Raw genomic sequence first — 16,657 nt, forward strand, 5'->3', positions numbered from 1 at the left:
CGTGTCTGCCTAGCATCGCTCCCTGGATCCCGACGGCTGAGTGGAGAGGATCCGAAGTGAATTAACTTAGACAGAGCTTCTTTAATTACCAAACATAGGTAGGCTCAGACGGACCGGCAGATTCCGACAGGACAAGACAAGGTTACAGCAAACATGACGACAGTCTGGTTCAGGCATGAAACACAACAAACAAGAATCCGACAAGGACAGGAACAAAAACAGAGAGAGATATAGGGACCTAATCAGAGGGAAAAAAGGGAACAGGTGGGAAACGGGGTGAATGGGTAGTTAGGAGGAGACAAGGCACAGCTGGGGGAAAGAGGAGGAGAAAAGGTAACCTAACAACGACCAGCAGAGGGAGACAGGGTGAAGGGAAAGGACAGAGACAAGACACAACATGACAGTACATGACAGTTACACCTCACAGTTCTATTTTTGGAGTTGTTACATAAAACCAATCAGAATTCAGAAGAATGATAATGTCAGGTGTGAAGTAATATGGAGGACCAGCCTATAGTTTACCTTTGATGTAAACTACAACAGAAATAACTTCAAATGTAGAGCTTCAAATTAAACCAATCGTTTCCACTCATGACTTGAGTGATTGAAGTAAAACAATGTTTTGGAAATACATAACGCCATCTAACCAAATATCAAAGAATGTTAGCTATATGCAGTTATCTTAGCCAGCCAGCTAACATTAGCTATTTAGCCAACTAGCTATGGTCAGTGAGCTGGAGCCCAACTAATGGAGACCAGTTAGAACCCAACTAAAACATGACTGCAGATGAAAAGAGCAGAGACATAGAATCATGGCAAAATCCCCCAAATCTATAATAGATTCCAGATGTCAGTCAGAATGACTACAATTCAGTTACTAAGTCTTTAACCACACTGTGTTGTTACACTGGTGAGTAAAAAACTCACTTTAACTTTTTGTCTGAAAATTAGACATACATTTTACTCAACTGCGTTACCCACTCCAGTCAGCAGATGGCGAAGTGTGACTTTAAGGCAATGCTGCTGGTGTGACGTATAATCTAGTGGACGGAACGCTTTTTTCAACATCAGCAACAGTTAGTCAGACACCTCGGTAGCTAGCTAGACAAAATAGCCGAACCAATAAAGCTCTTTAGATGCTTTCGTGAATATTAACAACTGTGTTTTAAACCCTCTTCTGTTGTCTAGTTAGTTATCCGATTTAATTTCATATTTACGGTGTTGTTATTAGTCAGCTAGCGGGCTGGTTAAGTTAGCATTAGCATAGCTAGCTAACATTCCCGACCATGAGCTCACTAAACTACTCTCGTCCTGCAAAAGAAGAGGACGTCTGCTGGACGGAGAAAGAGGGTCTGTGGCTAAACGTTGTCGTGAAAGAGGAGGAAGAGGATGTCACAATACAAAAACAAGTAGAGGATGAGGATGTTACAGTGAAAGAAGAAGAGAAAGACGTTTCAGTGAAAGAAGAGGAAGACGCTTTCAGAGTGAAAGAAGAGGATGTTACAGTAAAAGAAGAGGAGGAAGCCATTTTTGGAATGGAGGAGGGGGAGATGACTGTCACATTGGAAGAAGAATATGAAGAGGAGGACACTGGATATCTGGGCTCGGTTTCCCAAAGGCATGTTAAGGCATCCTATGGTTCTAACGATGAACGGACCCTGGTTAACACTAGTAAGTACTGTCTTTTTTTAAATGTATTTGATTTATTTCACCTTTATTTAACCAGGTAGGCCAGTTGAGACCAAGTTCTCATTTACAACTGCAATCTGGTCAAGATAAAGCAAAGCTGTGCGACACAAACAACACAGAGTTACACATAAACAAACGTACAGTCAATAACACAATAGAAAAATGTATGTACAGTGTGTGCAAATGTAGAAGAGTAGGGAGGTAAGGCAATACATAGGCCAACAGGGGCAAAATAATAATGTATATAATAATTACTATTTAGCATTTTAACGCTGGAGTGACAGATGTGCAGATGATGATTTGCAAGTAGAGCTACTGGGGTGCAAGAGGATAAATAACAATATGGGGATGAGGTTGGGTGTGCTGTTTACAGATTGGTTTTGTACAGTGATCAGTAAGCTGTTCTGACAGCTGATGCTTAAAGTTACAGAGGGAGATGTAAAACTCCAGCTTCATTGATTTTTGCAATTCGTTCCAGTCATTGGCAGCAGAGGGCTGGAAGGCAAGGCGGCCAAAGTAAATGTTGGCTTTGGGGATGACCTGTGAAATATACCTGCTGGAGCGTGTGCTACGGGTGGGTGTTGCTATGGTGACCAGTGAGCTGAGATAAGGCGGGGCTTTACCTAGCAAGGACTTATAGATGACCTGGAGCCAGTGGGTTTGGCAACGAATATGTAGTGAGGGCCAGGCAACAAGAGCATACAGGTCGCAATGGTGGGTGGTACATGGGGCTTTGGTGACAAAACGGATGGCACTGTGATAGACTGCATCCAGTTTGCTGAGTGTTGGAGGCTATTTTGTAAATTACATCGCCAAAGTCAAGGATTGGTTGGATAGTCGGTTTTACGAGGGTATGTTTGGCAGCATGAGTGAAGGAGGCTTTGTTGCGAAATCGGTAACCGATTGTGGATTTAATTTTGGATTGTAGATGCTTAATGTGAGTCTGGAAGGAGAGTTTACAGTCTAATCAGACACCTAGGTATTTGCAGTTGTCAGAACTGTCTAGAGTAGTGATGCTGGGCGGGTGCGGGCAACAATCAGTTGAAGAGCATGCATTTAGTTTTACTAGCATTTAAAAGCAGTTGGAGGGAATTGATGTAAAATATATCACTAGCCACTTTAAACAATGCTTAATATAATTATAATTATAACTTAATATAATGTTTACATACCCTACATGATTTATCTCATATGTATACGTATATACTGTACTCTATATCATCTACTGCATCTTTATGTAATACATGTATCAATAGCCACTTTAAACTTTGCCACTTTGTTTACATACTCATCTCATATGTATATACTGTACTCTCGATACCATTACTGCATCTTGCCTATGCCGCTCTGTACCATCACTCATTCAATAATCTTTATGTACATATTCTTTATTCCTTTACACTTGTGTGTATAAGGTAGTAGTTTTGGAATTGTTAGTTAGATTACTCGTTGGTTATTACTGCATTGTCGGAACTTGAAGCACAAGCATTTCGCTACACTCGCATTAACATGTGCTAACCATGTGTATGTGACGAATAACATTTGATTTGATTTGGGGCTACAAGGGGGTGTTGTATGGCATTGAAGCTCGTTTGGAGGATTGTTAACTAGAGGTCGACAGATTATGATTTTTCAATACCGATACCAATTATTGGAGGACCAAAAAAGCCGATACCGCTAAAAATTTTTTTTGTGTTTTTGTAATAATGACAATTACAACAATACTGAATTAACACTTATTTGAACTTAATATAATACATCAATAAAATCAAGTAGATAAAAATCAAAATCAAGCCTCAAGTAGATAATGGATAATGAAACATGTTCAATTTGGTTTAAATAATGCAAAAACAGTGTTGGAGAAGAACGTAAAAGTGCAATATGTGCTATGTAAGAAAGCTAACGTTTCAGTTCCTTGCTCAGAACATGACAACATATGAAAGCTGGTGGTTCCTTTTAACATGAGTCTTCAATATTCCCAGGTAAGACGTTTTAGGTTGTAGTTATTATATAACTATTTCCTTCTATACCATTTGTATTTCATTAACCTTTGACTATTGGATGTTCTTATAGGCACTTTAATATTGCCAGTGTAACAGTATAGCTTCCGTCCCTCTCCTCGCTCCTCCCTGGGCTCGAACCAGCAACACAACGACAACAGCCACCACATCGAATTACCCATGCAGAGCAAGGGAAACAACCACGCCAAGGCTTGCGAGTGAAGTTTGAAACGCTATTAGCTAACTAGCCAGCCTTTCACTTCGGTCACACCAGCCTCATCTCGGGAGTTGATAGGTTTGAAGTCATAAACAGCGCAATGCTTGACGCACAACGAAGAGCTGCTGGCAAAACGCACGAAAGTGCTGTTTGAATTAATGTTTACACGCCTGCTTCTGCCTACCACCGCTCAGTCAGATACTTAGATACTTGTATGCTCAGTCAGATTATATGCAACACAGGACACGCTAGATAATATCTAGTAATATCATCAACCATGTGTAGTTAACTATTGATTATGATTGATTGTTTTTTTAAGATAAGTTTAATGCTAGCTAGCAACTTACCTTGGCTTACTGCATTTACGTAACAGGCAGTCTCCTTGTGGAGTGCATCGAGAGAGAGGCAGGTCGTTTTTGCGTTGGACTAGTTAACTGTAAGGTTGCAAGATTGGATCCCCCGAGCTGACAAGGTGAAAATCTGTCTGTCTTCCCCTGAACGAGGCAGTTAACCCAACGTTCCTAGGCCGTCATTGAAAATATGAATGTGTTCTTAACTGACTTGCCTAGTTAAATAAAGATTAAATAAAGGTGTTTAAAAAACGGCAAATCGGCGCCCAAAAATACCGATTTCCGATTGTTATGAAAACTTGAAATCGGCCCTAATTAATCGGCCATTCCGATTAATCGGTCGACCTCTATTGTTAACACAGTGTCCAAAGAAGGGCTAGATGTATACAGAATAGTGTCGTCTGCGTAGAGGTGGATCAGAGAATCACCAGCAGCAAGAGCGACATCATTGATATATACAGAGAAAAGTGTCGGCCCGAGAATTAAACCCTGTGGCACTCCCATAGAGACAGGCCCTCCGATTTGACACACTGAACTCTATCAGAGAAGGCGAGGAAGTAATTTGGAAACCAAGGCTATTGAGTCTGCCGATAAGAATGTGGTGATTATCAAATCAAATGTATTTATATAGCTCTTCTTACATCAGCTGATATCTCAAAGTGCTGTACAGAAACCCAGCCGAAAACCCCAAACAGCAAGCAATGCAGGTGTAGAAGCATGGTGACTAGGAAAAACACGGTGGCTAGCTAAAACCTAGGAAGAAACCTAGAGAGGAACCAGGGTATCCCCTTCTGGCTGTGCAGGGTGAAGATTATAACAGAACATGGCCAAGATGTTCAAATGTTCATAAATGGCCAACATGGTCAAATAATAATAATCACAGTAGTTGTCGAGGGTGCAACACAAGTCAGCACCTCAGGAGGAAATGTCAGTTGGCTGTTCATAGCCGATCATTAAGAGTATCTCTACCACTCCTGCTGTCTCTAGAGAGTTGGAAAACAGCAGGTCTGGGACAGGTAGCACGTCTGGTGAACAGGTCAGGTTTCCATAGCCGCAGGCAGAACAGCCAGATGGACTGGGGACAGCAAGGAGGTCCATTGCCAGGTAGTCCTGAGGCATGGTCCTAGGGCTTAGGTCCTCCGAGAGAGAAAGAGAGAATTAGAGAGAGCATACTTAAATTCACACAGGGCACCGGATAAGACAGGAGAAGTACTCCAAATATAACAAACTGACCCTAGCCCCCCGACAAAGAAACTACTGCAGCATAAATACTGGAGGCTGAGACAGGAGGGGTCAGGAGACACTGTGGCCCCATCCAATGATACCCCCGGACAGGGCCAAATAGGAGGAATATAACCCCTCCCACTTTGCCAAAGCACAGCCCCCACACCACTCGACAGAGTCGAAAGCCTTGGCCAGATCGATGAATACGGCTGCACAGTACTGTCTTTTATCGATGGCGGTTATGATATCATTTAGGACCTTGAGCGTGGCTGAGGTGCACTCATGACCAGCTCGGAAACCAGATTGGAGAAGTGGAAAAGGTACGGTGGGATTAGAAATAGTTGGTGAATTGTTTGTTAACTTGGCTTTTGAAGATTTTAGAAAAGCAGGGCAGGATGGATATAGCTCTGTAACAGTTTGGGTCTAGAGTGTCTCCCCCTTTGAAGAGGGGGATGACCGCGGCAGCTTTCCAATCTTTGGGGATCTCAGACGATACAAAAGAGAGGTTGAACAGGCTAGTAATAGGGGTTGCAACGATTTCGGAGTATAATTTTAGAAAGAGAGGGTCCAGATTGTCTTGCCCAGCTGATTTGTAGGGATCCAGATTTTGCAACTCTTTCAGAGCATCAGCTGTCTGGATTTGGGTGAAGGAGAAGCGGGGGGGGGGGGGGGGGGGGGGGGGGGGGGCTTGGGCAGGTTGCTGCAGGGGGTCCTGAGCTGTTGGCCGGGGTAGGGGTAGCCAGGTGGAAAGCATGGCCAGCCGTAGAAAAATGCTTATTGAAATGATCGATTATCGTAGATTTATCGGTGGGGACAGTGTTTCCTAACCTCAATGCAGTGGGCAGCTGGGAGGAGGTGCTCTTATTCTCCATGGACTTTACAGTGTCCCAAAACCTTTTGGAATTAGTGCTACAAGATGCAAATTTCTGTTTGAAAAAACTAGCCTTAGCTTTCCTAACTGACTGAGCATATTGGTTCATGACTTCCATGAAAAGTTGCATATCGCGGGAGCTATTCGATGCTAATACAGAACGCAGTCAAGTCTGGGGTGAACCAAGGGTTAAATCTGTTATTAGTTCTACATTTTTTGAATGGGGCATGCTTATTTAAGATGGCATGGAAAGCACTTTTGAAGAGCAACCAGGCATCCTCTACTGACAGGATGAGGTAATGTCCTCCCAGGATCCCCGGGCCAGATTGATTAGAAAGGCCTGTTCGTTGAAGTGTTTTAGGGAGCGTTTGCCAGTGATGAGGTGTGTTCGTTTAACTGCGGACCCATCACACATTCAGGCAGTGAGGCAGTGATTGCTAAGATCCTGGTTGAAGACAGCAGAGGTGTATTTAGAGGGCAACAAGTTGGTCAGGATGATATCTAAGAGGGTGCCCATGGTTACGGATTTAGGGTTGTACCTGGTAGGTCCCTTAATAATTTGTGTGAGATTGAGGGCATCTAGCTTAGATTGTAGGACGGCCGGGGTGTTAAGCACATCTCAGTTTAGGTCACCTAACAGTACTAACTCTGAAGATAGATGGGGGACAATCAATTCACGTATTGTTTCCAGGGCACAGATCGGGGCTGAAGGGGGTCAATAACAAGCGGCAATGGTGAGAGACTTGTTTCTGGAAAGGTGGATTATTAAAAGTAGAAGCTCGAATTGTTTGGGTACAGACCTGGATAGTATGACAGAACTCTTCAGGCTATCTCTGCAGTAGATTGCAACTTCGCCCCCTTTGGCAGTTCTATCTTGTCGGAAGATGTTGTAGTTGGGGATGGAAATTTCAGGAATTTGGTGGTCTTCGTAATTAATGATTCAGACACGACTAGGACATCAGGGTTGGTGGAGTGTGCTAAAGCAGTGAATAAAACAAACTTAGGGAGGAGGCTTTAAAAATAGAGGAGTCTTAAAAACAGAGGCACAAACTCTGCATATGGTGAACTAATGTGTGGTGTTAAAGGGGAAATCTGCAATAGCTACATTCATATTTACACTTTTTGTTTATTTATAGCCATCAATTCTTGAAGAATTGAACACATGCCTCATGAGCTTAGTTCAACTGTTCAACCCCCCCCCCCCCCCCCCCCCCGTTCAGCTGAAAAGGTGGCGCAGGGAATTCAAAAATATTATTTAGAAATATTTAACTTTCACACATTAACAAGTCCAATACCTCAAATGAAAGATAAACATCTTGTTCATCTATCCATCATGTCAGTTTTACAGCGAAAACACAACATATATATTTATGTTAGACCACCACCAAATCAAAGAAAAAACGTAGCCATTTTTTCCAGCCAAAGATAGTCACAAAAGCAGGATTAGAGATAAAAATGAATGAATGAATCACTAACCTTCTTCATCAGAAGACAGTCATATGACATGTTACATTTATGTTTTGTTCGATAATATGCATTTTTATATCCACAAATCTCGGTTTACATTGATGCCATGTTCAAAAATTCCTCCAAAATATCCGGAGGAATTATAGAAAGCTACTCCAGACAACAGAAATACTCATCATAAACTTTGACTAAAGATACATGTTCTACATATAATTAAAGATACACTGGTTCTTAATGCAAACGCTGTGTCAGATTTTTTTTAAACGTTACGGAAAAAGCCTAACATTGCAATAATCTGAGACGGCGCTCAGACGTAACCGCCATGTTGGAGTCAACAGAAATACGAAATTACAACTTAAATATTCCCTTACCTTTGATGATCTTTCATCAGAATGTAGTGCAAGGAGTCCTAGTTCCACAATAAATCGTTGTTTTGTTTCATATTGTCCAATACTAGTGTCCAAGTAGCTGCATTTGCTAGCACTTTCAGCTCACGTGTCCAAAAATTGACTGCTGGTCCAAGATAACTCGCACGAAAACTTCCAAAAGATATATTCCAGGTCGAATAAACTGGTCAAACTAAGTAGAGAATCAATCTTCAGGATGTTATTATCATATATATCCAATAACCTTCCAACCGGATCATACGTTTTCATCTGGAGCTAAATGGAACAGTGGTAGCACTCACAGCAAATGCTCCATTCCACTTTCTACTGAATGAGGACATCTAGTGGAAGGCGTAGGAAGTGCTTCCAGATCCATATCTTGTTGGGAAAGGAGGGGGCGATGACGTCAAAGTTGCCCCAATTTTCAGAATTTCACTTCTTGTTTGGAAGATTGCCTGCCCTATGAGTTATGTTATACTCACATACATAATTCAAACAGTTTTAGAAACTTCAGAGTGTTTTCTAATAATAATATGCATATATTAGCAATCTAGGACAGAGTTTGATGCAGTTCACTATGGGCACGCAATTCATCCAAAGTGAAAATACTGCCCCCTATCCTCAACAAGTTAAAACTATAATGTTGATATCATGGATGGTCAGTCCTTGCATCCATATGTCTGTCTATGAATTTGAGAGTAGTTACATTTCTCCAGCCCCATCATCGTTTTATGACCAAAACAGTGGTGGAATTACATCTTTGTTATTGTTTCAACTGCAGATTTTTCTGGGGAACTGTTACCGTTCTCAAATTCATAGAGAAAGCTATTGTAGCAACCGTAACCCAAAATCTAGCGACCTCGTCAAGAGGTTCAGACATCTTGGAGTAACAGTTTTAAGGTGTTGGCTTGACAGTCGCTGGACCCAGGTTTGAGTTCAGCTCTAAGGCTACCCCCTGAATTCACTACACTATGAATACAAGGACTGGCCATCCATAATGTCAAAATGATAGTTTAACTTCTTCGGTATAGGGGGCGCTCTTTTAATTTTTGGATGAAAAACGTTCCCGTTTTAAACAAGATATTTTGTCACGAAAAGATGCTAAACTATGCATATAATTGACAGCTTTGGAAAGAAAACACTCTGACGTTTCCAAAACTGCAAAGATATTATCTGTGAGTGCCACAGAACTGATGTTACAGAAAAAACCCAGATAAAAATACAATGAGGAAGTGACGCATTTTTTGAAACCGCCTCATGGCAATGACTCCTTATATGGCTGTGGAGGAGCTAGGAGTCAGCTTACCTTTTCCACATTTTCCCCAAGGTGTCTGCAGCATTGTGATGTATTTGTAGGCATATCATTGGAAGATTGACCATAAGAGACTACATTTACCAGGTGGTCGCTTGGTGTCCTCCGTCGCAATTATTGCGTAATCTCCAGCTACAGTATTTTTCCGTTTGGCTCTGATGAGAAACCGACTGCCAGGAATGATTTTTCATCGAATAGAATTGTGAAAAACACCTTGAGGATTGATTCTAAACAACGTTTGCCATGTTTCTGTCGATATTATGGAGCTAATTTGGAAAAAAGTTAGGCGTTGTAAGTGACTGCATTTTCGTTTTTTTTTTCTTAGCCAAACGTGATGAACAAAACGGAGCTATTTCTCTTACACAAATAATATTTTTGGAAAAAATGAACATTTGCTATCTAACTGAGAGTCTCGTCATTGAAAACATCCGAAGTTCTCGGCAGGGTAGCCTAGTGGTTAGAGCGTTGGACTAGTAACCGGAAGGTTGCAAGTTCAAACCCCCGAGCTGACAAGGTAGAAATCTGTCGTTCTGCCCCTGAACAGGCAGTTAACCCACTGTTCCTAGGCCGTCATTGAAAATAAGAATTTGTTCTTAACTGACTTGCCTAGTTAAATAAAGGTAAAATCATTTACCTTTTTTTTTTTTTTTGAAAGCTTTTCTTGTTTTTGTGAAAATGTTGCCTGCTGAATGTTAGGCTTAATGCTAGGCTATCAATACTCTTACACAAATGCTTGTGTAGCTTTGGTTAAAACATATTTTGAAAATCTGAGATGACAGTGTTGTTAACAAAAGGCTAAGCTTGTGTTTCAATATATTTATTTCATTTCATTTGCGATTTTCATGAATAGGAAACGTTGCGTTATGGTAATGAGCTTGAGGCTATGATTACGCTCCCGGATACGGGATTGCTCGATGCTAGAGGTTAACCAGGTTTCGAGGCTATACAGTGGAGTTATGCAATGTTTTGGTTTCTGATGGGGTAATACCGTTGAATATTTGAGGCATTTATAAGTTACACTACCGTTCAAAAGTTTGGCGTCACTTAGAAATGTCCTTGTTTTTGAAAGAAAAGTGCTCAACTGACAGCTTCATTAAATAGTACCCTCAAAACACCAGTCTCAACGTCAACAGTGAAGAGGCGACTCCGAGATGCTGCAAAGAAAAAGCCATATCTCAGACTGGCCAATAAAAATAAAAGATTAAGATGGGCAAAACAACACAGACACTGGACAGAAATATGTATTTTTCTTTGCAACTCTGCCTAGAAGGCCAGCATCCCTGAGTCTCCTCTTCACTGTTGACGTTGAGACTGGTGTTTTGCAAGTACTATTTGATAAAGCTGCCAGTTGATGACTTGAGGTGTCTGTTTCTCAAACTAGACACTCTAATGTACTTGTCCTCTTGCTCAGTTGTGCACCGGGGCCTCCCACTCCTCTTTCTATTCTGATGTTAGGTTCAAATGTTTCAGAGTAAATACCTCACGGACACCAGAAAAGCTTAACCAAGTTTAATTCTTCCCAAAGGGTCTTTACAGCTGTTATTCAGACAAAAAGTATATATACCCCACTTTGGACACTCCTCCTTCTCTCCAATCCTTACATCTTCTGGTTCCACAGGAAGAAGGTAATAGGATAATAAACCATTATTTCTCCCTTCAGGGGATCTGACCTCAACCCCTCTTTCGCCTAATCCACAGATGTCCTCTCGTATCATTTATCACACTCCTGTGACTCTCTCCTGTCCACCCAGCACATTCAACAGCCACTCTGTCTTTCTACAGATCTCACTCCTTTATATACTCTGTGTCTGATCTATCATGTCTTTAATATCTCAATGTTCAAAGTTTATCCTGAATACAACACTTCTTAGAGCTCGTTTGTGCTGTTCTCTGAAGGGAGTAGTTCACAGCGTTGTACAAGATCTTCAGCTTCTTGGCAATTTCTCCCATGGAATAGCCTTAATTTCTCAGAACAAGAATTGACTGACGAGTTCCAGAAGAAAGTTATTTGTTTCTGGACATTTTGAGCCTGTAATTGAACCCACTAATGCGGATGCTCCAGATACTCAACTAGGATTTTCTAATGATCAATTAGTCTTTTAAAATGATAAACTTGGATTAGCTAACACAACATGCCATTGGAACACAGGAGTGATGGTTGCTGATAATGGGCCTTTGTACGCCTATGTAGATATTCCATTTAAAAAAACAGCAGTTTCCAGCTACAATATTCATTTACAACATTAACAATGTCTACACTGTATCAATGGTTATATAGAAAATGGGTCTTTCTATAACTGCAGTGTAGATTTCCTGTGGGGTTCAAATTATTACAGCTGTTGATAAGTCGTTGTATTCAAAGACCTCAATGTCTTGCCAGGAGAGTGCAAGGTGCTGTGTTGTTGTCTGCTGCCAGGACTTGTGTGACGGCCTTTTCCTGCTCCAGGACTGTTTCCATTATCTGCAGTGGAGATCCCCACCTTGTCAGGGATTCTGTGATGAGCTTGTTGAGGTGCAGGCCCACCTTGTCGAGGATTCTGTGATGAGCTTGCTAAGGGGCAGGCCCACCTTGTCAGGGATTCTGTGATGAGCTTGTTGAGGGGCAGGCCCACCTTGTCAGGGATTCTGTGATGAGCTTGTTGAAGGGGCAGGCCCACCTTGTCAGGGATTCTGTGATGAGCGTGTTGAGGGGCAGGCTCAGTTTATCCTGTGCACTTGTCAGGGCCTTCTGCTTCTTCCAACTATAGGAACATGTGCTGACCACTTCCTTGCAATTAATCCATCTATATATTTACATACTACTGTTGTGATTAAGATAGCTATATTGCATTAGAAAACAGGATCATTTATATAGTAGGATGTATTCCACTTTAGGCATCACTTTTACCTTAAATAAACAGTGGATTTCTGCTGTTGTGGTCCTTTAACCATCTGTCTGACTTTGTATTTCACACAGGAGAGAGACGGGACTATCGTGGAACCTCTGGGGAGCCTCAACAACCTCATGATGCTGACGAGGCAGAGAAGAGTCTCTCCAGATCAGAACACGTCAAGAAACACCAGCGGAGATCCACAGGGAAGAGAACTCACTGCTGCTCTGACTGTGGGAAGAGATTCACCTCCTCATCAGGCATTAAAATTCATCAGAAAATCCACACCGGAGAGAAATCTTACGGCTGTGATCAATGTGGGAAGAGTTTTGTAAAATATAGACATCTGAAGATACACCAGAGAACACACACAGGAGAGAAATCATATAGCTGTGATCAATGTGGGAAGAGTTTTACTCAGCTAAGCAGCCTGATATCACACCAGAGAACACACACAGGCGAGAAACCTTATAGCTGTACTCAATGTGGGAAGAGTTTTACTCAGCTAGGCATCCTGATATCACACCAGAGAACTGTCGTGACGTTGCATTAGTTAATGTGACACCTGTTGCTCATCGAATGATTAAATGTTTCTAATTGTGTGATTAAATGAATCAAGCAATTATTAACTAATTAGCCTGGGGCACCATGGGAAAATAAGTTTTATTGAGTTTCTATTTCCCAAATTAACTCAAAGAACATCATAATATCGATTTTACAACAGTCGCTAATTAATTAATTAATTTCCTTTACAATCTCATTCTGAACGTTGTATAATCCGGGAATCTGCACGGACCCGGGTCTCACCAATGAGTTCGTACCACACCAATCTTAGTTGAGTATTTATTTACTAGAAAGCTAAAATGATGATAAAAGATACACATACACCAAAAACACATTCTAGGCTATTGATTAGAACTTAGTATAACGGGCCAACACACTATGGCACGTGTTACCCAAAATGGGCATTTAAAAGAGAGAGAAAAAAAGAAAGTACACGAGAGAAATATACATTTGGGTGCATTTGTCAGCTGTGCTTATTTTAACCCTAGCCTTGCCCCAAACTGCCGCTCTTATGGGTCAGAATATAATGATGTAATTACCTGTGGGGGGTCTCAGATGCGAAGCTCCGCGTGGGTCGTTTAGGCTTCTAAATGACGCACTTCTCCGGCGCAACTCTGGTCGTCCTCACGATGTCAGTGTCCATTTGGTCTGATTCCTCGCCATTGCTCTGGGAGGAGTCTTCTGAGGACAGACAGATCTGTAGCTCAGGGCTCACAGTGAAACAGTGTAGATACCACGATTTGATGGAGAGTGGAGGTTAGGTGGTCCGGCTTGAATTCACCCGCTGAGACACAGCTACTCATTAGTAGCATGGGTAGGAAAAGAACTTGGCTGCAGCTTGGGTCACTTAGTCTGATCTGTTCATTCTGCCTCACAGGTCTTATACCCTCGGGTCAGAAGTGGGCGTAACCGCCTTTAGGGCTATTCTCTGGGCGTACCAAGTCAAGAGGCATGGTCTAGATTTTACTCAAATCCAATTTTAGACAACTAACTTCACATTTCGTCTTTACCAAAACATTCTCTTTGATTTGGACATTTTCCACACTACGTCCAATGTATAAACATCAAGAGTATCCTAGGAAAACTCTTCCAGTTACAATGTTTTTGTAATAACGTAATCTATTAGCCTATAATAACAAAACAAAAATGACATATTTCCATATTCCATCTATCGTCATGACCACCATTGTGGCTGACGGAAATCATTGTTCCAAAGTCTTTTTATTGCATGTTTAATGTTCTGAGGCTGGTTCTCCATAGTGAGAGGACAAAGGAATGTTGTCTGTGGCCTAAGATTTACCATCGGCGTGAGGGGTCATAATACCCCCACATCTTCAGACCCCTAGATCTCTCCTCCTCTGTTGGGGGGTGAGAGATAAACTGTAGGGTTGTGGTCTCCTGTAACCTGACCACACCAGAGAACACACACAGGAGTGAAATCCTATAGCTGTGATCAATGTGGGAAGAGTTTTGTTCAATCTAGCCATCTGAAGATACACACAGGAGAGAAACCTTTTTTGCTGTACTCAATGTGGGAGGAGTTTTGTTCAATCTGGTGATCTGACAGTACACCAGAGAACACACACAGGAGAGAAATCGTACAGCTCTAATCTATGTGGGAAGAGTTTTACTCAGTCAAACAGCCTGGTACAACAACAGAGAACACACACAGGAGAGAAATCGTACAGCTCTAATCAATGTGGGAAGAGTTTTGTTTCATCTACGGGTCTGACAGTACACCAGAGAACACACACAGAAAGAAATCGTATAGCTCTAATCTATGTGGGAAGAGTTTTACTCAGTCAAACAGCCTGGTACAACAACAGAGAACACATACAGGAGAGAAATATCTTAGCTGTGACCAGAGATAATCTGATAAAAGATCACAGATCAAATATCAGAAAGTACATACATGAAGGAGTTGTTTCATGATATCAATGAATTAATGTCACAATGTAAAATGTTTGAACATTGTAGAAGATTTTAATATTGTCACAATGTTGAAGCATAAATGTTTGCCCCTTTATCAATTGATTACAACATGATATGGATATTAGCCTCAGGGGAAAATCCAGACTCTGATTTGATAGTTGTGTTGTGTTACACTTACCACGTTGGTGACCCACTGGAATCAAAATGTATCACTTCAAAATGTAGCTAGCTGTTTTCTACAAATTGTCCTCTAACCAGTGATGTTTACATTATTCCCAAATTCCGTGTGGTTTTTGAGCTGTTAGTTTTAACAGGACGTGCAACCTCATCTCCCTCCTTTTGCAGAGTTGATTTCAACGTGATATCGATGAGTGATGACAAATAAGTGTTGTTCCTTTGTTTAGTGACCCCTAAATTGAAATGCATCACTCCAAAATGTAGCTGATGGTCTTCTGCAGGTTGTCCTCTAACCAGTGAGGTTAAAGATATCTCCCATTTCCATGTGTTTTTTTAAGTTGTTAGTTTCAAGAACACATACAACCTAATCGACATCATTGATTTATTGCTACTTGTGCAGTTTGTACGGTGCTTGTTTAAACAAATACAAGTAATATGATTATTGTGGCAGATGTTTGTGTACATAGTACATTTTATGTTTAAGTTTTCAATTCATCCCAAACTGTTTCTGCATATTGGTTATTGATTTGGACACGTTAACACTGTGTTTTGATATTGCGCTATCCCACCTAGCAAAATGTAACTGAAAAAATGTTGAAAAGAAGACTATGCCCGACGTCCAATATACGTTCAGTGGAAAATATGTATTTTCTGGTAGTTTTTTCAGTGACTTGAAAATAACTTAATTTCAACTTACTTGCAGGTAGCCTAGTGGTTAGAGCGTTGGGCCGTCATTGTAAGCCAGAAGTTGTTCTTAACTGACTTATTTACAATGATGATCTACCGGGGAACAGTGGGTTAACTGACTTATTAACAATGATGATCTACCGGGGAACAGTGGGTTAACTGCCTTGTTCAGGTGCAGAATGACAGATTTTTACCTTGTCAGCTCGGGATTCAATCCAGCAACCTTTCGGTTCCTGTTAAATGAAGGTTAAAATAAATAAATAAATACACATGGATGCAGTATAATAAATTGGTCTATAATCAATTTTATTAACCATCATTCAAGTATTTCTTGACAACATTCAAGTGCTAATTGTCTTTATTCCACTACTGAAGAAGCATGTCTCAAATCACCTCATATTTCAAACATTCAGCCTGACAAAAGATACATGTTTTATTATTCCATGCCTCACCATTAAGTTAATTATTGCCAACACATATTAACAAAGGGGTGTATATTTGGTTTTGATAATTCATATTTACAGTTCATGTAACATGCAACAGAGTTCATGTAACATTTAGTAATTATTTATGCAACCAACTGACAATTTTTGGGTACAATTATATTGACATTGTTACCCTGCTTTTAGAATATCAGGGTTCATTCTCAGATGTACCAACCCAAATGTACTAGAGCATGACATTGGGGACTGGGCCCAGATCCAACAACATGCCTATCCAGTGAACCCTGAAAAGAGAGAGAAGCTCTGCAGTGATGTGGAAAGTTACTATGGATATCGCAGGAGTTTCCTCTTGAAATCAGACATGTCCGTGGTAAGGACAACTTGGTTGCTGATTTTCTCAAGGGTGGGCAGTCAAATAGTTTTGCGTTTAGCCAGTGGGTTGCCATGGATCACAATTTATTTTGACTG

The 16,657-nt window shown here is 41.1% G+C and overlaps 1 protein-coding gene across 1 annotated transcript; it reads left to right on the forward strand.

Annotated features, from left to right (window-relative positions):
* Nucleotides 1-1,036: 1,036 nt before the first annotated feature.
* On the forward strand, nt 1,037-13,141 carry LOC110487391 (zinc finger protein 189). The gene is made up of 2 exons (XM_021559321.2): nt 1,037-1,671; nt 12,473-13,141. Exons 1-2 carry the CDS (start codon nt 1,287-1,289, stop codon nt 12,937-12,939), a joined length of 852 nt encoding a protein of 283 aa, XP_021414996.2. The 5' UTR covers nt 1,037-1,286; the 3' UTR covers nt 12,940-13,141.
* Nucleotides 13,142-16,657: the final 3,516 nt, after the last annotated feature.

This window comes from Oncorhynchus mykiss, chromosome 13, assembly GCF_013265735.2.
Source record: "Oncorhynchus mykiss isolate Arlee chromosome 13, USDA_OmykA_1.1, whole genome shotgun sequence".
NCBI classification, from domain to species: Eukaryota; Metazoa; Chordata; class Actinopteri; order Salmoniformes; family Salmonidae; genus Oncorhynchus; species Oncorhynchus mykiss.